General features: G+C 46.2%; 2 protein-coding genes across 2 annotated transcripts in view; one reads left to right on the top strand and one right to left on the bottom strand.

Moving 5' to 3' along the window:
• The window catches only part of LOC135503218 (uncharacterized), a 77,507-nt gene that overhangs the window by 46,382 nt on the left and 9,482 nt on the right, over positions 1-21,643 (top strand). The gene's annotated exons all lie outside the window — the stretch shown is intronic.
• LOC135503380 (putative nuclease HARBI1) lies at positions 11,726-13,241 on the bottom strand. Its single transcript, XM_064796939.1, has 3 exons — positions 12,886-13,241; positions 12,218-12,766; positions 11,726-11,762 (listed from the first exon to the last, which is right to left on the bottom strand). Exons 1-3 carry the CDS (start codon positions 13,239-13,241, stop codon positions 11,759-11,761), a joined length of 909 nt encoding a protein of 302 aa, XP_064653009.1. The 3' UTR covers positions 11,726-11,758.

Below are 21,643 nucleotides of genomic sequence, written 5' to 3'. Positions count from 1 at the left end.
GTCAGGGAATTCTTCATTTTCCTTGGTAGTGTCATAAAAAAGAAGATTGTAACTGATGTCCAAAGTGCCAGGTGCTATGGAATTCTTGCAGATGATGTCTCTGATATCTCGGTCAAAGAAGTGATGATTGGATTTGTACAGTATGTAAAGAATTCAGAGGTTATGGTCAGATTTCTGTTTATTGAAGACATCCTGCAGGATTCAACAACACCTGATGCTGAAAATATAACAAAGGTTTTGAAAGAGGCCCTCAGTGTTAGTGAAATTGATCTGAAGAGCATATCCTCATTTGTTAGTGATGGCGCTAGTGTTTTCCTTGGGCGCAACAATGGAGTTGCTCAGAAGCTGGGCAATGGCGTGCCTTCTTTGATCAACATACATTGCATATGCCATTGCCTTGCACTTGCCTGTACTGATACCCTATGTGATCTAGCTTATGTAAAGGAAGTGCAAGACACTCTATGCTTACTATTGAAACGGGCACCAAAATTACCTTCTCATTTTCGTAACCTTTTATGTAAACCTAGTTCCAGGCACAACGGTTTATTTCGTTTATTTTCGGACAAATTGTCAACAACTCTTTCTATCCATTTCCTGGATGCGTCGCCATTTTATCGGTCATGTGACCTGGACGGCGGCCATCGCTATTTACAATTTTTTATCGTATTTTTATTGGTTCTTCCTATCACGTGAGTGGCTGAGGAATGCGTGGGTTTCCGAGCAGACCGGCTCAGATGCGATTAGACGCAGACGTTTTTCTCCTCTTGCTAAGAGTCAAGCATTGGTACACTTTTTTCATCTCCTCCTTTCTTCGGGAGTTGAGGGTACCCTTTTGATTCCTCTGTCTGTGGAGAGCAGGGCTGCGTACCTGTATGGAATGGCCGTATTTTGGTACAACTGAATTCCCGACTTTACGGAATACGGTTTTTACCGTTATGGTACGGCCTTTACAGTGCTGAAAATACGTTTTTTTTCAACTTAAAAATACGTTGTAAAATGTTTGTATACGGTTTAATTCTTGAAATAAACATTCAAATTTCTAGTTTCATTTAGTTTCTTAGCCTTTAAACCCGATATCTGATCCTGGTGGGCCCGATATTAGAAGTTCCCACGCCCGTTGCCAAGGAGAGTTTTGCTTTATTCAGTACGCAATATACTGATTAGTCTCGTGCATCGCTTTTTTAAATATTTTTCCATGCCGGTCTCCTGAGGATTAACCCCTGGCCATTCTGCCTTGGTTTGCAACAGTTGCTGACTGTTGCCCTGACGTATATCTGAAATGATTGTATTGCCACGGATGAGTGGCCTGTCTCCCTGATGTTTCATGAGGGACCATTTATGTGCGATTATTGTAACTGTATTGTGATGTACCTGTATATATCAATGTTGTAACCGGGTGTGGGTGGGGTGATCATTGAGGATAAATGCCGTATATTTTAACTGTTGGCCTGGACTTTATTTAATTGGATTACCCGCCTGATGTCAGTGTATATCAGGGGGCGTCATTTTGGGATGAGATAATTTATAAGGAGGATCAGTAAGTTTGGCCAGAGGCTCTGATCTGGAGGTCACCACTGGTACTTTTAGCCCCGAGGTTGTGACATTTTTGGTGACAGCTGTGGGATCCAGGTATACTTTCTGGGTCCAGTGATGCGAACCTCCCCTTGATGCCAGTGATACCACGATGCCCAGGAAGTCAGTGGGATTAAGAGCCAAACGGAAGAATTTCACCCCGATCTGATTGCTACCGCGAGAGATTCAATCTGAATCTGATGAATACTTCACTGAGGCTGAAACAGAGATACCAGACGAATACATTGACGAGGTATACCAACGCATAATGTTGGCGGAAGATAGTAGTGCAGGTAGGCCTGATCAGGGAGCCAGTAATCTCCCTATCTCAAGTTCTAGTGCACAGGGAGCTGGGCCCTCTATGATGCCGTCCCGGGTGACGACTCCTACTACCACGAGTGTAGTAATGATGAGGAGTGGTACAAGTGTGGTGATGAGCACCACTCGAACCATGGCTGGGGCTGTGGCCGGATCAACAATGATGTCCGTGGCTGGGCCTACCTTACTGAATGCCGTATCAATGCCGATGCCAGCATTGAACACATCCAGGGGCGAGCGTATGCCACCATGGACGGCAGGACAAATCCCACACCCCAGTAGTTATGCCACTCATGGCCACTCCCAGATGGTGGGGACGAGTTATAGCCAAATGTTTGGGATGGGTAATCCCCAGATGTCGTTAGGCCCGCAGCAGTACCCTTTGATGAGTACTAGTAATGGCTATGGCTATGCCTCATGGACCCCGCAGCCGCCCGTACAGCCAACCGTGCTGGTGAGTTATTCAGCCAGCCCAAGCCAGGACCATGTGTCCTCGCCTCAGGCACCAATTGGGGATGGCGCTAAAATGAAGAAAGAGCCACAGCAGACTCCCCATGTCCCCAGGTCCAGTAAGGCTGTGCGACGGCCTAGGAAGGCTAGTCTTTCCAGTTCAAGCTCTGAGCGGCCTAGGAAAGACTCATTAGATCGCTGGTGTGACAGCGACACTTAGGATGAAGCCCCAAGGCCCCGTCATCAGTTGTCAAGGGGCCCTAAGCTACCGCCATTCAGAGACACCACCAAGGAATCTTGGGAGGCATACTATAACCGATTTTCAGATGTGGCCAGCCGATGTGGCTGGACCGTTGTGGAGAAGCTGGACCACCTCCTCCCTAAGCTCCAGGGCGTCGCGGCTGAATTTGTTTACGGCCAGCTGGACAAATCAGTCAGGGGTGATTATAGGGCTTTGATTAGAGAGCTAAATCACTGCTTTAGGCGGATTGAAACAGCAAAATCATATGGAGCCAAATTTTCGTGTCGCTCCCAAAAAGCAGGGGAGTCCGCCTCCGAGTTTGCTGCTGAGCTAAAACGGTTGTATTGCAAGGCCTATGGGTCAAGGGATGCCGAAACCAGGAGTGAGGATCTCCTCGGAGGTTTCTGGATGGCCCCCATGATGATGATGTCCGTTTTCATGTTGAATACATTAAAGACCCAAAGAATATCGACCAAGCTGTTTATGAGGTAGTCCGATTCAAGGACACACAGCGAGTTCAGCGTAAGAAGCCAGTTAAAATCACCCGGGAGATTGACTTTGAGACGGAAGAATCTGATGAGGAGAATGTGCGAATGGCTAAAAACCATGGGGCCAAACCACAGACTCAGTCTCACAAGAGACCGACCAGTAATGGGACGGGTAATCAGCAGCCTAGCCAGGATGCATCACCCGCTGCGCCCCCTAGTGAGGTGATGACAAAAATTGTTAGCATGATGACAGATGTGATGTCACGGCTGAACAATCTTGAAAAGAAGGGCTCATCCCAAGGCTGTGGGGGTGGCGGGCAACATGGTCGCCAGCAAGGTCGTCCCCGGCAACCAAAGGAGAATGTCCTCTGCTTCCGTTGCCGACAATATGGGCATTACTCGCGAGAATGCACCAACCCCCCAGTTGTGATGCAATCTGCACCACCAGTGGCTGCCCAGGCAGCACGGACCGCCATTAGTCCTAATGCGCCCACATTTACCCCACGGAATGATCAAGCCCTACAGCAGGCGTCAAACTGCAACGGGCTACCCCAGTAGGCCAAGGGGCAGCCCGCATTGATGTAAATGTTGGCCAAGAAACAGAAGCATTGTCAGACTCAGAGTTAGCACTTGAGGTTGAGGAAGGTGATGGAAGTGAGAGCGATATTGGGGATGGGGAGGAGGCCGACCTGGAGGCGATCAGGCGGCAAAAGCCTTCATATGCAGGAATATACATAGAAGGTCACATCCAGGGGTTGGATGTAACGTTCACTGTCGACATGGGGTCGATTAAGACTATAATGTCCCATGCCATATATGAAAATTCCAGAACCGGAGCGACCGGTATTAGTTCCACCCTCCAAGAGGGGCCTACTAACAAATGCTGATGGGGGGGTCCATCACGTACTACGGGAAAGCGCTGTTTTGGATGGACTTGGGGCCATTAAAACTCGAGAAACCATTGTTAGTCACTGACATTGAAGACGAAGTGCTGTTAGGGGCAGACATTCTACAGCGGGACCCTGATGTCCCAGCGGACATATTGCTGTCCCAAAACAGGATTATGTTGAAGGGCCAACTAATCCCCTTGAAGCAAATTGGATTACCAATTACAGCACGACGGGTGCGTGCTGCAGATCAATTTATTATTCCTGCTATGTCAGAGGTTATCATCCAAGGCCTTGTGGACAGAGCAAACAAAACCAGGAAAAAGGATGCCTGTTTATTGATTGAGGCTAACCCCGTGATGGTTCAGCATTGCAATATTGCCGTTGCTCCAACACTTGTTGATGCCACCAAGGATTGCACTGTCCCAGTAAGAGTAATGAACCCCTTCGAATCCCCAGTCTCCATCAAGCAGGACATGGTGATAGGAGTGGCCAGGACAGTTGGGAAGCCAAAAGCGTCTGTGCTAAGGCATGAGTCTGGTCGCCATGACAACAATGATACTGTAAGGCGGATTCAGATGTGCCCCAAACCCAGAGTCACTGATAGAATCCGAGCTGTAGGAAAGGGCTCTCCTATTACTCCAGCCCAAGACGTGACATTACCTGAGTACCTACAGCCAATGCTAGATGGCGCCAAGGAGGCTCTAAAATCACCCCAGGAAGAGACCACACTAAAAGAACTCATACTGGAGTTCTCTGATATCTTTTCGAAGGATGATGCCGATATAGGAAGGACTCACCTGGTTGAGCATGAAATAGATACTGGGGATGCTAAACCCTTCAAGTAGGCTCCCAGAAAAGTTCCTATGGCCTTTGCCGGAAAGGAGTTGAAGTCGCTGAAAAAGATGCTGAACCAAGGCATTGTGAGGGAGTCGACCTTTCCGTGTGCCTCTGGGGTCGTCTTAGTTCGAAAACGTGATGGTGGCATCCGGCCATTGTGTTGACTATCGGATGCTCAACAAATTGACAACTAACATTCAAGCGACACCCCTCCCCAGATGTGACACCCTGATTGATAAACTGTCTGGGTCAGTGTACTTTAGTGCCCTTGACGTCACGTCGGCCTACCACAAAGTCCCCACTAGGGAGCAAGATATCCAAAAAACTGCTTTTGCCACAACTCATGGACTTTTTGAATACCTGACTATGCCTATGCCGATGGGCCTGGCAGGCTCCCCGATGACCTTTCAGCGGCTAATTGAGCTGGCCATGAAAGGGCTAGTGCCAGAGGGGGTATGCGCTCTCTATCTTGACGACATCATCACTTTCTCAGTGGATTTTGAATCACATATCGTGAAGCTACGAAAGGTTTTTACCCATATCCATGATGCCGGTTTTAAACTAAAGCCCTCAAAGTGCCACCTCCTGCAACTCGAAGTCAATTTCTTGGGTCACACGGTATCTAAAGATGGGGTCAAACCCAATGCGCAAAATGTGCAGAAATTGAAAGATTGGCCCGTTCCTCGAAATGTCACTGATGTCCGAGGGATCATAGGCCTGGGTTCATATTATAGAAGGTTCATCAATGACTTTTCATCCCTGATGCATCCCCTCATCCAACTGACCAAGAAGGGGGTCTCCTTTCACTGGAGTGGAGAATGTGAGGCGGCATTCAAAATACTGGTTGAAAAACTTACAGGCCCGGAGGTCATGGCTTACCCTAGGCCTGAGGACACCTTCATACTAGACACTGATGCCTGTGATGTGGGAATAGGAGCAGTACTGTCCCAGGTACAGGACGGGCGGGAGCGGGTGATTGCCTATGCCAGTGCAACCCTAAATAATTATTGTGTCACAGACAGGGAATTATTGGCCGTGAAACACTTTATTGAGTATTTCCGCCAGTATCTCCTGGGGAAGCCCTTCAACTGCCGCGTGGCCCACATGGCATTAAAGTGGCTCTTTTCCCTCAAGGTGGATCGAGATCTTGTCAGCTTACCAATTTACCCTGGAATGGAGACCAGGCAAAAAGCACCAGAATGCTGACAGCATGAGTCGCTGTCCCAACCCGATGGACTGGGCCTGCCCTACCAATTGCGAGGACATCCCCTGTGGGTTATATGCCAAATGTGACAAGAAATCGGTTGACATGCAAAGTACTATGTATCCTTGCACCCAGCCAGTGCAGCGAATAACGCGTGCCAGGAACAGGCCTAATGCTCAGGCCCAGCCTAGCTGGGCGCTGCCCTATGCCCCACCGGACCTAAGACGTCATCAGGCCAAGGACCCAGACATAGGCCCAATTCTAAGTTGGTTCGAAACAGGCGCACAGCCATTTGGGGTGGTTGTATGTGAAACCAGCCAAGCCACCAGACATTATTGGAACTGTTAGGACAGCCTTACCCTCACTGACGGCATTCTGTTCAGAAAATTCAGCAGGAAAGACGGGACGGGTCACCACGAACAATTCCTTGTTCCCCAGAGTCTTGAGGTCAGAAGTCCTACGAGAGATGCATGATTCTCCATTGGCTGGTCACCTGGGAAAGAAGAAATACCGTGAGAAAACATTGCAGCGATTCTACTGGTATGGGGTGTGGAAAGATGTTAACCTGTGGGTGTCCCGATGTGATCTCTGTGCACAGATCAAGAAGCCCCCAAAACCCCCGAGAGCCCCGATGGGAAAGATGACTGCAGGGGGGTAATTAGACAGATTGTCGACCGATGAACTGGGACCCCTCCCCACCTCAGCGCGTGGAAATAAATTCATACATGTCATTACTGATTCTTTCAGTAAGTGGGCGGAAGTATTTGCCACGCCAGACCAGACTGCCACCACCACGGCCAACCTCATTCTCAACGAGGTGATTGCCAGGTTTGGAACACCAATTGACCTCCACTCAGATCAGGTTCGAAACTATGAGAGCAACATCTTCAAAGAGTTGTGTAGGTTGCTTGAGATCAGGAAGACAAGGGCGTCTCCTGCAAACCCCCGCTGTAACGGACATAGGAACGTTTCAACAAGACCCTGATCCGCATGATCAAGGCCTATCTGAAGGGTCAGCAAGACCAATGGGATGTTAGCTTAGGATGTCTGGCTGCTGCCTACCGAGCCACTCCAAATGAGTCGACGAAGTTAACTCCAAACCTGCTCATGTTAGGCCGTGAGGTTCGACTACCGGCAGAGGTGATGTTCCCGTACAGACCTGGCATCGAGGATGATGAGATAACGTCTTATGGCGAGTATGTTGACAAGTTGCGTGACACGATGGTCCATACCCACGATGTCGCCCGGGAAAATTTGAAGGCCGCGGCTGAAAGACACAAGCAGAATCATGATGGCAAGGTCGTCTTTAACAAGTATAAAGTTGGGGATGGCGTCTGGTACCTCACAGATATAAGTCAGCTGGAGATAGCCCCAAAACTAAGGAAGGCATTTCAAGATCCATATCTAATCATCAAAAAGGTGAACGACCTTGACTGCGTCATCCAGATGGATAAGCGGGGAAAGACCAAACTGGTACACCACAACAAGTTGAAACCATATGAGGGCCAGAGTCCGCCGTTGTGGTTTAGGAGCGTCAGGCGGAAGTTGCCTGAATGATGTCATACGCTGTCATGTATAGAACATGTACACCACTGGTATACATGCTGTAATTGTTCTGTTTTGAATGCTGTACTAGTAGCCCTTTCTATTGATGTTTTTGGCTGACAGTACTTGGAACTACTAGTACTACTATATCCACTGTAACTACAGTCATGTTGATGTCACTTATTATGCATATATATAAATCTGTATTTTGGGTTTGACCAGGCCCCCCCCCCTCTGTGTTGAGTTTTCGTATATTATTGATGTGCTGGCTGATGCTGCTGCCATCCATGGTAGATTGATGTGAGGGTATGCCAGGCCCATGATGTCTTCATGGCCAACTGGGTCACTGGTATAGCCCAGGGTGGTGTTCCAGTCACCTAGAAGGGAAAATAGAAGACCATATTACAACTCAGGAACTGGATGATGGTTGTTTTTCATTCACTATCCATACTGATGTCCGGTCGTAGTCGACTTTTGGCCGATACTCTAAACACAGGGTGTGGACTTTAGCGAATATGACATTCCGATCCGAGGGTGCATGGCTGACGCATGATGTTATTTCCTCTGATATGTTTCACCTATGTAAATGATGAATATGTCCGGAGATATGCTTACGCTTCACTTCTCTCGCTTCCAGATGGACACCCTCGCCTTTGACCTTGAATTGGATGCCTTCTTGAACGACGACTACCAGCCAGAAGGCCAAGAGGTCCTCGATTGTCTCCTTTCCTCGCCGAAGACGGGCTCGACCGAGCAAGTCCCACGGGGAGCCACCCCACCACCCGCCAATCCAGCTCCGTCTCACCTGTTAAAGGGGCGGCGATTGATGAGGCGACTTTTCCGCCCGCTCCCCAGCAACTGCAGGTGCTGGATGCAATCTTCCGGCTGAGCACACAGGTAGAGGGAATTCAGGCCATGCTCCAAGACGTGCTGGCTAGAGGTGACCCTCCAAAGCAGGCGGAAACCAAGAATGTCAGTGTCAGGAATGAGCAAGACACCCCTGCCTCACTTTTATCACCAACTGTCCAGCAGGAAGTTGTCATGGCAGGACCAGAGCCGACCCTGCCACCAAAGAAGCGGGTGCGCCAACACTCCCCAGTAATGCCGCCCCCAGCTGAGCCACCACGACCCCGCAGTCAGCGTGAACTAGACCTATCTATTCAGCAGAGACACCAGCGACAACAAGTCAGGAGCACCGTTCGAGTTGCCCACTCGACTGGCCGCGTGGCAAGGGGGAGACTCCCGGAGGTTAGCCCCGCTGTGGAGGGATATCACGATAGGATGCGAGGACAGAGGTTTTATAGTAGTAGTTTCTGCAACAACGAGCGCTGAATGAACGATGTAAAATTATTTTGTGTTGAGCAATAAATATCAGTTTTTAACGGAACAGATCGATTTGTCGTGGAAAAGTGGATGTTCATCGAAACAAATGGTATCTAGAGCGTAGTTATATAGAACGTTTAATGACATAAAAACCAGTATGAGACCAGGTGACGCCCCGCCAAGTGACGATGATTCCGGCGATGATTGCCTGTGGCGTACACGTGGAAGCATTACTCGGCCGCATGTAAATGTTAGTGTACGTGGAAACGCACAGGTGGCGCCACAGGGAAGTGCACCGCCGTCACCCACTGCATTTGCCCTGGAGATGCCCCTGATGGAACGAGGGCCTAGCCCTAGTGCTGAACTGACTTTAGAGATACAACGAGTTGAGGCAAGTATTGAGGAGTTGACGAGGTCAAGGTCACAGAAACAGTTGCGCCCGAGAGGTAGGCCTAGTTGCAGATCGAGACCATCCCATACTAGTATGCCAACTGATTTTCGCAGTAACGTTAGTAGGATAGTACAACAAGACAACAATGCCAATGACAATGTTTCGAAACCAGTAGAGTCTGATTTAAAGGACAGTGTTAATGCGCCACCGTTCATTCCAAGTCGTCCTGTCTCGGCTCCTAGTTCAAATCAAGTTGAGACTCCCGAAACTAGATCAGCTGAAGATGTAGTGGAGGATTTCTTGGGAGTTATGCAGAACTTTATGACCACACTACGTGCAAGCAAACAGCCTGAAGGGTCATTGGTTAATAAAAATACACCGCAGCACCAAAGCCAGGAGGTTCAGCAAGACTACACCGTTCCTCAACAGCAACAGATATTTGCTACAGCATGTACACCAGGACCCCAGGGGTACATACTTCCTCAACAGCAACATATATTTGCTACAGCATGTACACCAGGACCCCAGGGGTACATACTTCCTCAACAGCAACAGATATTTGCTACAGCATGTACACCAGGGGTAGCGAGCATAAAGAGGTTGTAAGTCAGGGCCTAAAGTCGGTCGTAACTCTGGACGTAGGACCAGGTGTAAATATTTTTAGTCGGTGAGCATAAAGGTTACGGCCCTGATTTAGAAGGAGAGCATAAAAGCGGTCGTAATGATATAACGCTAAGACGAAACTATGAATGGCGCGTTTAATCGATTACCTAAGCCTTTCAGAATGGGATGGTAGAATTTTATAATGGTATGAACAAGGTTTAACAATAGATTTACCTTGTCGTGGCTCTTCATATGGACCAATAATAATGTTTAATGGTGTATGGGCCACTTATGGGCAATGGTGTCCATCTGCGTTTATATTAGGGGGCATTCTGAATGCGCCTTGTTCAGGAGACGTTAAAGGATGGCCGAGCGTGGCAAAAGAAAGGCGAATTTTTCACAGGAAGAAAAGCTATGCATTGTGGAAGAATTCGCGAAGTTCCGCGAGGTATTAACGTCCAGACATTCCAATACAGTTACGAATACCCGGAAGAATCAAATTTGGACGGAAATGACTAACAAAGTGAATGCGCTGAATCCACGGGCGAAACAAGAAGTAGACGAAGTCCGGAAAAAATGGAAAGACATGCTTTCTGATGCCAAAAAAGAGGTCACAAAAAACAAGAACCCACCCACAGGAGGACGACCAGCAACTCCAATTTCTGATATTTCGAATAAGATTTTGGATGTCTACGGAGATGATGCTGTATCATTCACAGGCTTAAAGGGCGTTGAGAGCCGCACACGCCATACCAAAGCAGCAATACTGCAAAGTCAACCGATGTCAAAGCCTCCTAGATCGGCATCTATTGCTCAGCAGAAAAAGATCACATCACCCTCAACATCTCGTTTACCACTGTCAACCCATGGGTCAAGAATGACCATACCCGTGACAACTCGCCCATCAATATCTAACCAAGGACCGAGGATGCAAACGGCTACTATATCTCGTGCACCGACATCGACCTTAAGACCTGGGATCACCACAGCCTTGATCCATTCGTCAGTATCTGCCAAACGACCGAGGATGCCAACGGCTACTATATCTCGTGCACCGACATCGACCTTAAGACCCGGGATCACCACAGCCTTGATCCATTCGTCGGTATCTGCCAAACGACCGAGGATGCCAACCGCTACTATATCTCGTGCACCGACATCAACCTTAAGACCCGGGATCACCACAGCCTTGATCCATTCGTCGGTATCTGCCAAACGACCGAGGATGCCAACGGCTACTCGACCTGAGGCACCGGCGTCGACCTCGGCAGCAGACATAATAGAAGGTATGTCAGTACAACCAATTTTTGACAACGTCCAATTTTCGACCAAGGCGCGTTTTTCTTATGTCTGATTAAAAATATTTGATTTTTATGTGGAGATGACATGCACATGAAGGTAGAGCTTTCATGAAATCGAAAATATTTTGATCAACTGGAAAGAATAACACCACCTGGTCGAAAATTGGAGGTGGTAGAAAATTGGTGGCATCATCCTATATGTATTTTACAAATTGGAAACAAGACGAAACATTTTCATAGAAAAAAGTCGACAAAAATAATTTTTTGAAAATTTTTCATGCGGCAGTAACATGTTATTAACTCTTTCAATACAATAGGGTAGAAGCAGTATAAAGTTCAGTAATAAGTGCTAATCATGTTAGAATGTTATTTTTATCAGCAGCACTTGCATATTTTAGGAAATGTTTCTTATTTTACTTTAAGCCACATCAGATGATGGTGCAGATGAGTCCGCCTTCACCCAAGGCAACCAGTCCCCACACTGCGACTCCAATAGTGATGGAGAAGCCTCATTCAGTTCCTCACATCACTCGGAAGAGGATGCGTCTGCAACTCCTGATACCGCCCGCAGGTCCGTACCTTACAGCAAGGTGCTTCAGCTGGAAGAGAAGAAACTAAAGCTGGAAATGGACAAAATTAAGCAAGAGCGTGAAAAGCTGAGGGAGGAGAGGCGACTCATAATGCTTCAAAAAGAAGTAATGGTACTCAAGAAGAGAAAGTTAGAAATGGAAATAGAACAACTAAGTCAATAGACTTTATAATTAATCATTAACTATAAGAATGACGGACTGATTGGTGTTCTTACTTTGACAAACAAAGTGGCAGATGAAATATAACCTTGTCATCGGAATGTATCATTGATATGAAAGGCGTGGTCTAATCCATTTGTACGCATTGATGATAAATAATGATTTTGTTTCCATAAAATACGTCACCTTGTTAGAGAAAGTTCTGAAAGGACATAACAACTTAGGTTGTAGGGAGAGCTCTGATGTAATTACAAAAGCAGATTTTATGTGCATTTCTGTCAAAATGATAATTAAATGTTACCTACGCAAAAACGTTGTCAATGAGCTGTCGCCTTATTTCTTGTCCGTTTTCCTGTCCGTCGTATTCACCATGTATATCTTCCATTTCATCTGGGATTTCATCATCAAAATCTGGCAGTCCCTTCCTCATGGCAATGTTGTGCAATACCATAGTTGCAGCGATCACTACGCAGCATCTCTCTGGTGTCATTCGTAGTTTGTTATGAAGACAATGGAATCGACGTTTCCATATGCCGAATGTGCGCTCGATAACACTACGGGTTCGCTTGTGTGACGTATTGTATCTCCTCTCCTTCCGATTTGCTGCCACATACAGTGGCGTCATCAGCCATTGTCGAAGAGGGTACCCACTGTCTCCGATTAGGAAGCCACTTATCCGTCCAGTTTCGAAGTCGCGGGATATTTCACTGTTGGTTAAGATGCGGGAATCGTGGGTACCGCCAGGCCATCGAATCACACCATTCAGAAATATGTTTCCCGAGTCACATATTGCCTGAGCATTGATAGAATGTACCCCTTTCCGATTCACATATTCAAATTCATTTTGACTTGTGCTTGAATGGGGATGTGACTGCAATCGATGGCACCGCATACGTTTGGAAATCCTGCTATATCAAAAAAAGCGGCCTTTATACGCCTCACGCCATCTCCCTCGGGTAGAAAATGAACGTACTCGTCCAATCTGCGTGCCAGAGAGTCCGAAACCCGTCTGATCATTCTTGATGCAGTGGTTCGATGTATCCCGAACAAATCTCCTGTGACAAGGTGGTAATTGCCAGTTGCATAGAATCTCAGTGCCGTAAGAATGCACAAAACTGGCCGAATCGAATGGTTTCTGTTAGTTGGACTTTTAATTTCATCCCCTAGCATGTCCGTCAGTTCGAAGGTGTCTTCCCTCCGAAATCGAAATCGGTCATAGATCTCGCTATCATCGTACCGTTCGAGTGGATTCGTTCTATCCCTGAAAACCCTCTCACGTCTCATCTGACGACGCCCCAACTCATCCGCAAGCCGTATAAGTCTGGCCATTATGAATTCATAGGCAATTTGATTTCGAGAAGTACATGCATTCCCGTGTATTGTAAATGCGGCCCAAATCGGCGCAGTTAAACTCTATTCCAAATGCACCTTCTTGTATACGATATGAAAAAAGCTAGTAAATGCTTTTACTTGAATTCGGCTGTACATATGCATTGGTGAACCTCGTAAAATTCTTAAATAAAAGCATTTACCAGACTTTATTAATATGACCCATCGACTTACGACTGGTCTGAAATGACTTACGCCTCCTACCAAGCAGGCGTAGAGGTACGACCAGATTTATACCCAGGCGCAGTTTACGCCCACCTTTATGCTCACCATATTAGCTCTACCACCTCTTCTACGCCTGGCTTAGTCCTGACGTAGGCTTACGACCCCTTTATGCTCGCTACCCCAGGACCCCAGGAGTACATACTTCCTCAACAGCAAGAGATGTCTGGTACATCTGGCAATACACCAGGGTTACAGCATATCCTTGATGCATCTTGCACACAACCGACACCCGAGGAGCCAGAAAACAAGAAGATAGGCCAAGACCTGTGGAAACAGCTGAAACGCGTGTCGATTCCGACTTTCACTGGTGACGTAAGAACCTATGAAAATTGGGAGGCTGCTTTCCTAGCTTGTATCGACAAAGCTCCAACTACGCCCGAATACAAGCTTCTACAGTTGAGAGGCTGCCTTTCTGGAGAGGCATTGAAAACGATAGAAAATTTGGGACATTCCCGAGTGCGTATATTGCGGCCAAAGAGAGGCTGGAGAGAAAGTATGGAGGTAGGAGAAGGCAAGTCACACTGCAGTTCGAAGATCTTACAAGCTTTCCTCAGATTCGACCGGGTAATGCAAAGGACTTGGATAAATTTGCTGATCTGTTAGATATTGTGGTGATAAACCTGAAGGACGCGGGATTTCAGTCCGAGCTCGACAGCCAGCTCCTGTATTCAGTGCTGTTCAAGAAGATGACTGTGACAATGGTCGCTGATTACCACCGATGGGTTAAGGAGCGAAATGAAAAGGAGTCAATAGAAGTGCTGCGCCGCTTTGTCATTTCGGAGTCAGAATATCGGACAATTGCAACAGAAGCGGTTAAAGGGTTAATCCAGTCAAGAGATGGTCAGACTTCAACCATGTCAGATTACAACGGATCTTCAAGGACTCATTTCACATCACCGTCAGTCATCCAGTCCCACAACCCGTGTCCTGTCTGCAGTAAGGATCATGGCATCTGGAAATGCGATGACTTCAAGGCCAAAGACGTGGCTGCCAGATGGAAAATTGCCAAACAACAGTCTCTATGCTACAGATGTCTGTCGAACCAGCACATTGGCTCCCAATGTGATCGAGGACGACCTTGTAACATCAATGGATGCAAGCAAAACCATCATCGGCTGTTGCACCAAGAAAAAGAGACTTCTCAACCTGCACAACCACAGAAAATAGAAGCACAGCAAGGAAAGACGAAGTCACAACCACAGAAGACGGAAGTGCAGACTAAGAAAAAAGATAGATCCCTCGCTACTGTTACCATGGCAACTAGCACAAGGGAGGCCAAGACAGAGTTCATAGTCTTAAGAACAGTACCAGTCATCCTCAAAAATGGGGCAAAGCGACTGAAGGTCAATGCCCTTCTAGATGATGCAAGCACAGCTACCTACCTCAATGCAAGCGTTGCAAACGAACTAGGTTTGACGGGCCCTACAGAAAACACAACCGTGCATGTTTTAAATGGACGCTCATCATGTTTCAAAACCACTACCGTTGAAGTCGGCGTTGAGAGTCTAAATTGCCGAGTCGATGCTACAATCATCGCTAGAACCACCGAGCAGCCAGTGACAGGAGATCTACAGGCAGTTGATTGGAACAAACACGCGCATAAGTACGACCACCTCAAAGAGATAGTCTTCCCGAAGTTTGGGAAAAGAGAGACTATAGACCTGTTGATTGGCCTAGACAACCAAGATCTGCATTTCTCTTTACGGGACGTAGCCGGGAAGAATGGAGAGCCAACTGCAAGGTTAACACGTCTGGGCTTGACTTGCATCGGGCCTGTGACAACAGAACAAGGCAACAGACCATCAACCAAGTTCGCCAGGAGTGGCCCAGAGTTTCTGGTGAAGGAGAAAGCTGACTGGCCGATCAACCGCTGTGAAAGCAAGAACATCGATAAGAGTGAAATGAAGAAGGGAGAAAGGACCCTGGTCACGGTGCCATTGAATGAACAGCAGGATGATGAAACCATAGTCCCAGAATGGCGTCTCGATCCATTACGTTATTCAAGTTGGCACCGGCTTTGCCGAGTACATGCATGGGTATACTGCTTCTTAGAGAACTATCGGCGAAAAAGAGAGGAGCGTCAGACAGGGGAGTTGACGCCAGACGAGCTACAGCAAGTTCAGAATATCATCATTAGCGAAAGTCAGAAAAAAGCCTTCCCAGAAGAGTACCGGGCGATGACAGAAGGAAAGCCAATCGGAAAGTCAAGCAAAATCCTCAGTCTTTTTCCAAGAATAGACGATGAAGGTGTCATACGCTGTAATGGCCGTCTCAAGCATGCAGAATTCTTGTCATTTGACACCAGACACCCAGTCATTCTGCCACGAAAAGATCACATCACCAAGTTGATTGTAAAAAGCTACCACGAGCAAGGTGGTCACATCACAGGAGTAAACCAGACCTTGGCAGCTTTATCAAGTCTATTTTGGATTGTTGCTGGGCGAGAAGAAATTCGAGATTGGGAAAGAGACTGCAATGAATGCAGACGGAGAAAATGCAAAGTTGCAACTCAGATAATGGCTCCTCTACCCAAGACCAGATTAAAGACATCAGTTCGTGCATTTACAAGAACCTCTGTGGACTTTGGAGGGCCATTCATCACAAAACAGCTGCGCGGAAGGGTACAGTTAAAGAGATATCTCTGTCTCTTCACTTGCATGGCCTCACTGGCTGTGCACTTAGAAATGGCCTACGGACTTGATACTGACTCCTTTCTAAATGCCTTTAATCGCATGGTAAACAGGTGCGGAGTTCCTGAAGAGGTCACATCGGACAACGGTACCAATTTTGTCGCTGGGAACAAGAAGCTGAATGACCTAGTAGAAAATGTGGATCAAGACAAGATCAGCCGCGCAACAGCACGGAGGGGAGTCAAATGGTACTTCAATCCACCATTGGGTCCTCACTTTGGTGGAGTGCATGAATCTCTCATAAAATCAGCAAATAAGGCAATCTACGCGGTCCTCGGAAAAGCTGACATTAATGATGAGGAGTTAGCTACAGCCATCTCCGGAGCCGAGGCCTTGCTGAATTCCCGCCCTCTTACATACCAAGCAGCAGACTCACAGGACACACCGCCGTTGACCCCGAATCACTTTTTGTTTGGCCAGGTTGGGGGTCAGTTTGCCCCAGAAGCAGTGGACAGCATCAAGTTCAATCCACGCAGAAGATGGCGGGTAGTTCAGCAGCTGATTAAGCATGTCTGGGAGAGATGGCTGAAGGAGTGGCTGCCAATGTTGCACCAAGAGCCAAATGGAGGGAAGAAATGAAGGATCTTGAATCAGGAGACCTGGTTGTGGTAGTTAGCCCAAATACACCGAGGGGACAATGGCCTCTGGGCAGGATTTTGGAGGTCCTACCTGGCAAGGATGATCATGTCCGCGTCACAAAAGTCAAGATTGGAGACAATGAATTCCTGAGGCCAATTTCAAGGTTGTGCCCCCTTAGATGTAAGCGCTAAGGACAATTTAGAACATTCCCAGGGACCTAGGAATCATTAAGGGTCTCCTGGGCTATCATATTTCATAATCTGCTGTAAATAATCTGAGGATAGGTCATTGAGGACGGTGAGGATTTAAAAATTGGACTTACTGCATACAGGAGGACACAAGGGCATTGAGGACGAGGGAGGAATCTACATCCTAGAGGACCAACCGAATGAAGGATGTCTTGAAGATCAAGAAAGTGTAGCAAGCAGAACTCCATTTTGGCTTGATCACCCAATTTGGTCAGTCTGCTGAGGTTCGAAAGTAAGGCGACCCTCCCCTTAGCCAGCCTCACGGGGCGCTTTTGGGCAAGGCGTAGCACCCGTAAGCCCCCCTTGTCATGGTTACTGACAAACAACAAAGAATCCAATCACAGGAGATCCGACGTCCATCATATGACATTTCAAAGACGATCATCGTGATTCAAAACGGCCTATAGGGCATGGAACAATTTATCAGTTTTGTGCATGTTAGTTTAACAACTCCAAGCTCAACTGCTTCGGGTTTCTGTTCCATCAGATTTTCTGCACATTCATGCAGTTTGGTTGGTTTTTTTTTTTAATAGCGTTTATGATGACAAATTGGAACAGCCTATGAATTAAGGGCATTTTCTAACAGAAACCAGGTCATTTGGGTTTGAAAGAGTTAAATTGACTGCACTGTGTGTGTGTAATAATCAGACATTCAGTGGATTATAGTATGGAAATAACTATAGTACTAGTAGTGAAAAATTGGTTATGGCAATGTGTTTTCGAGTAAAAATATTCATAATCGGAATATTGTGGAAATATTCATTATAGGAATATTGTGCGAGTATTCATTATAGGAATATTGTGCGAGTTACCATGCAAACGGACTCTTGGACTGATAAAGACTGTGGGTAAACATGGCCAATTTACTCCGCAAACCTCAACATCTGAGATGAATAAAGTCTAATTTGTGCTCTAACCAAAGAGGGATTGGGTTAGCCAATCAAAAGTTATTGTTTTGTTCCGCTTTAACCATTACAGGGTTAATATTGATCTACTATTAACATGGGCTCAGTGTACTGAAATATTTGAATCATAATGATACTTAATTGTTGCGCAAAGTATAATTTAGTTTTTGGACATGCCAATTGGGGGCGTCTAAGAGTAGTCAAGGATGGAAGCTGAGATTGGTACTCGATTAGCAAGCTTATCGAGGGAGGGGAGAATGAGTTGAAGGACATTAGGTTGTGACTTGAGGACGTCCAGCGAGGACAGAGGTTTTATAGTAGTAGTGTCTGCAACAACGGGCGCTGAACGAACGATGTAAAATTATTTTGTGTTGAGCAATAAATATCAGTTTTTAACGGAACAGATCGATTTGTCGTGGAAAAGTGGATGTTCATCGAAACAACCTCCTTTCCTACAGCACCGCTAAAGTCAAAATTACATTTTTACTTCTCTCACAAAGACATCTTTTAACGTACAAATTTGGAATTTATCTCAATTAATCGTAGGTTTATTTAATCACTCCTTAGCATGTGCCTCGAGCTACGGTGTTTTAAGTTATATTCAGTGCGATCTCTGCCAGGAAACGAAGGCTTTTGTATCGGGTTGCTTGGTGATCTTTTCATATTTTAATTGGGGGTGTCTTTGTGTGCGCAGTGCATTGTGGATCGGAATGTCAGTTGAATTATCGTGTGGTCACGTGGACTTCTGGTATTTAAGGGAATAGCGTGGGTTTCCGAGCAGACCGGCTCAGATGCAATTAGACGCAGACTTTTTTCTCCTCTTGCTAAGAGTCGAGCATTGGTACACTTTTTTCATCTCCTCCTTTCTTCAGGAGTTGAGGGTACCCTTTTGATTCCTCTGTCTGTGGAGAGGCCAGTGACTTGCTCAAGTCTCTGACTGTATAAATTCATTTTTTTTCTGCATACCCCTCGTGCTGCTAGTGGATCACTGGGGCCTTGCGGTCACTGCAGACCATTTCGAAATCGCTAGACCTCCCGATATGCGTGTTGAGCTCGCGTAATTTTCTTTGGAACCAGTTTTTTTGCTTCTGGCGAGCTCACCAGGTTGGACTGGTAAACGGGCCCAGAATCTCCTGTATTGGGTAACTTAAATCGTGGCAATCTTTCTGTTTTGCTGGGGCAAAACTTTTATACACCTGGAATCGAGGTGTGGCTTGATTCTTCTTGGAATAATTTTATTCCAAGAGCTCTTTAGCTCACCTCTTAGCAGAGGTGAGCTTATCCCTTACCGTGTCGTCCGTCGTCCGTCGTCCGTCGTCGTTGTCATCGTCGTCGTCGTCCGTTGTCCGTTAGCAGGGCACGTTTCGTAACTGTTAGAGTTATTGAGTTGAAACTTGGTACACATGTACCCTTGTGTAATGAAACCTTGGAGACCAAGTTTCGGTCCGATTCGTTTCATGGTTTGGCCACCAGGGGGCCAAACGTTAAAAGTGAAAATATGCAATATCTCCCTTAATAGTAGTCGGGAAATTTTGAAAAAAAAATATGGTAGGTACTTCTAGCAGAGGTGCATCATATATCCTCTGGGTTTTTGATTTGACCTCCTTTTCAAGGTCACAGAGGTCAAAGTTTGCTGATTCACTGAACAGTAGCATGTTTCCTATCTATTTTAGCTAGAAGGTTTTAAACCAGTGTGGACATGTATCTGGGGATTCTCTATTCTACTTCTAAAATTTCGGCCGTTCGGACATCAAATATGGCCGCCAGGCAGCCATCTTGAAAAAAAAACACAGTACTATTACTCCGAAACTAATGATCGGATTGCAACCAAATTTGATCTGGATGTATATGTATATACTCTCTACTAACTCCTTGATTTTTAGCTCACCTGTCAGGTGAGCTAATACGATACCGCGGCGTCTGGAGTCCGGCGTCGTCCGTCGTCGTCGTCCGTCGTCGTCGTCGTCGTCATCGTCCGTCGTTAACTTTTGACAAAATCGTGGCACGTTTCTCAACCGCTTGACCCAGAAAGTTCATACTTGGTGTGTGGGTACCCCTATGCAAGACCTTCCTTCAGAATGAAAATCAGCGCAATTTGACTGCTGGTCTGCCATATAGGGGGTGCTCTTTGAAAACCTATTTTTGTCATTTTGAAGCTTATGGTTAAAGCTAGAGCTATGAAAATTTTATGGTGGGTGTATCTAATAAAGGTACATCACATATCACACGGGTTTTTGATTTGACCTTCATTTCAAGGTCACAGAGGTCGAACTCTAAAATTTCTTTGATCATGGCACGTTTTTTTCCTATTGGTCATAGACTCTCTAAATTTGATATGTAGACACCTATTGGGCATCTCTACATGTTGACACAGATTTAGGTCAGTGTGACCTACTATTCAGGTAGAAGTAGGTCAAGGTTAAAAAAGCCCATTTTCTTTATTCCAGCAGATTGAAGTTTGAAATGAAGTTTTAGAGGTCGGCCTGATATAGAGGTTTCGATATTAAATAGATTAACTTCGTTTCATATCACTAGGTGGCGGTATTGTGCAAAAATGTCAGTTGGCACATTGCCAGCAGTTTTGAATTTCGCGGTTCGAGGCAATCCGTCGGGGTATCCCAGATGCGCAGTGTTGTACTGCGCCACTAGATCTGCATACTACAAGTATGGAAGACAGCCATTTTATGAATTTGAAGCGAGACGAAGAAGGAATTAAATCACCTTGAATCATCGCTAAAACTTAATCATCCGCTCTTCGGATGAGGTCGTATGTGTTGATTACATTCTTGTGATTGGTTTGAGATGATTAGTTTGTCCTCATTGCCGGTTGTTTTAGAAAATTTTGACTGTGATTGGAAGGTAAAATGAGAAACTTGTCACACTGTTCTTCGGCTTGGAATGGGGATAGTCAATGCAGAGCCAGTTGGTACAAGCTGCCTTGCGAATCGGGGTGGCGTAATAATACTGTGAAAGAACAATAAAATGATGAATTGTAGCAGTGTGTGTCAGAAATTATGTGATTTCCATTGCAATTTGCATTTGACGATCCCAAAGTTTCGAGAGTATGGCAAAATGGCCGCTGCCGTCATTGGAGATTAGCGTCAAGCCGGAACCTTTTGTTACAATGTGGGCTTTTAAACACAAGTTAATGGTTTATAATCACCCAGACGCTACTCATTAGGTAAACCTCTACTAAAAACACTTGCTTAATTTTTGTAAACATGTCACGAGTGCTTTTAAAAAGAACCATTTTTGTGATCGTTTTTCGTCGCTGTAGAAATGTACACAGTCAGAGTCAGTCAGTGTGTCAACACAACAACGGTGTTAGTATACACATGAATCCATGATACACGGAGACACGAACGTAAACATTTGCCTGTTGGGTCGGAAGGAGTTCACCGTTAGCGATCACTGCCCCAAGAAAGGTCATCTGAGCTGGTTGACTAAAGTAGATGATGATAATGATGAAAATGTAGCACAGCTGTCATCAGTGCTTTTATAGTTAGTCCTAAGTAGTATAGTCGGATTCATAAGTAAATGTCACTGACTGCCCTTTTGGGTCGCTGTGCAAAAACTATTGGGCCGATTTTTTCAAAGTTTGGTTTTTCTTGAATCTAATTTCGGGACCCAACACAATTTCCAGGTTAGAGATTTGCAAATTATAAAGAAAAAAATTGTCAACTTTGGAGCCCTTT

The sequence above is a fragment of the Lineus longissimus genome, chromosome 19 (genome assembly GCF_910592395.1).
Source record: "Lineus longissimus chromosome 19, tnLinLong1.2, whole genome shotgun sequence".
NCBI classification, from domain to species: domain Eukaryota; kingdom Metazoa; phylum Nemertea; class Pilidiophora; order Heteronemertea; family Lineidae; genus Lineus; species Lineus longissimus.
This window is presented reverse-complemented; position numbering and strand designations above follow the sequence as displayed.

Bases quoted from the DNA above. Each gene is read 5' to 3' on its own strand.
- LOC135503380 (XM_064796939.1), bottom strand. From the start codon at position 13,241: ATGGCCAGACTTATACGGCTTGCGGATGAGTTGGGGCGTCGTCAGATG. The intron at 12,767-12,885 runs GTACGTTCATTT...TCCCCATTCAAG, and splicing joins CTGGCACGCAGATTGGACGA to CACAAGTCAAAATGAATTTG.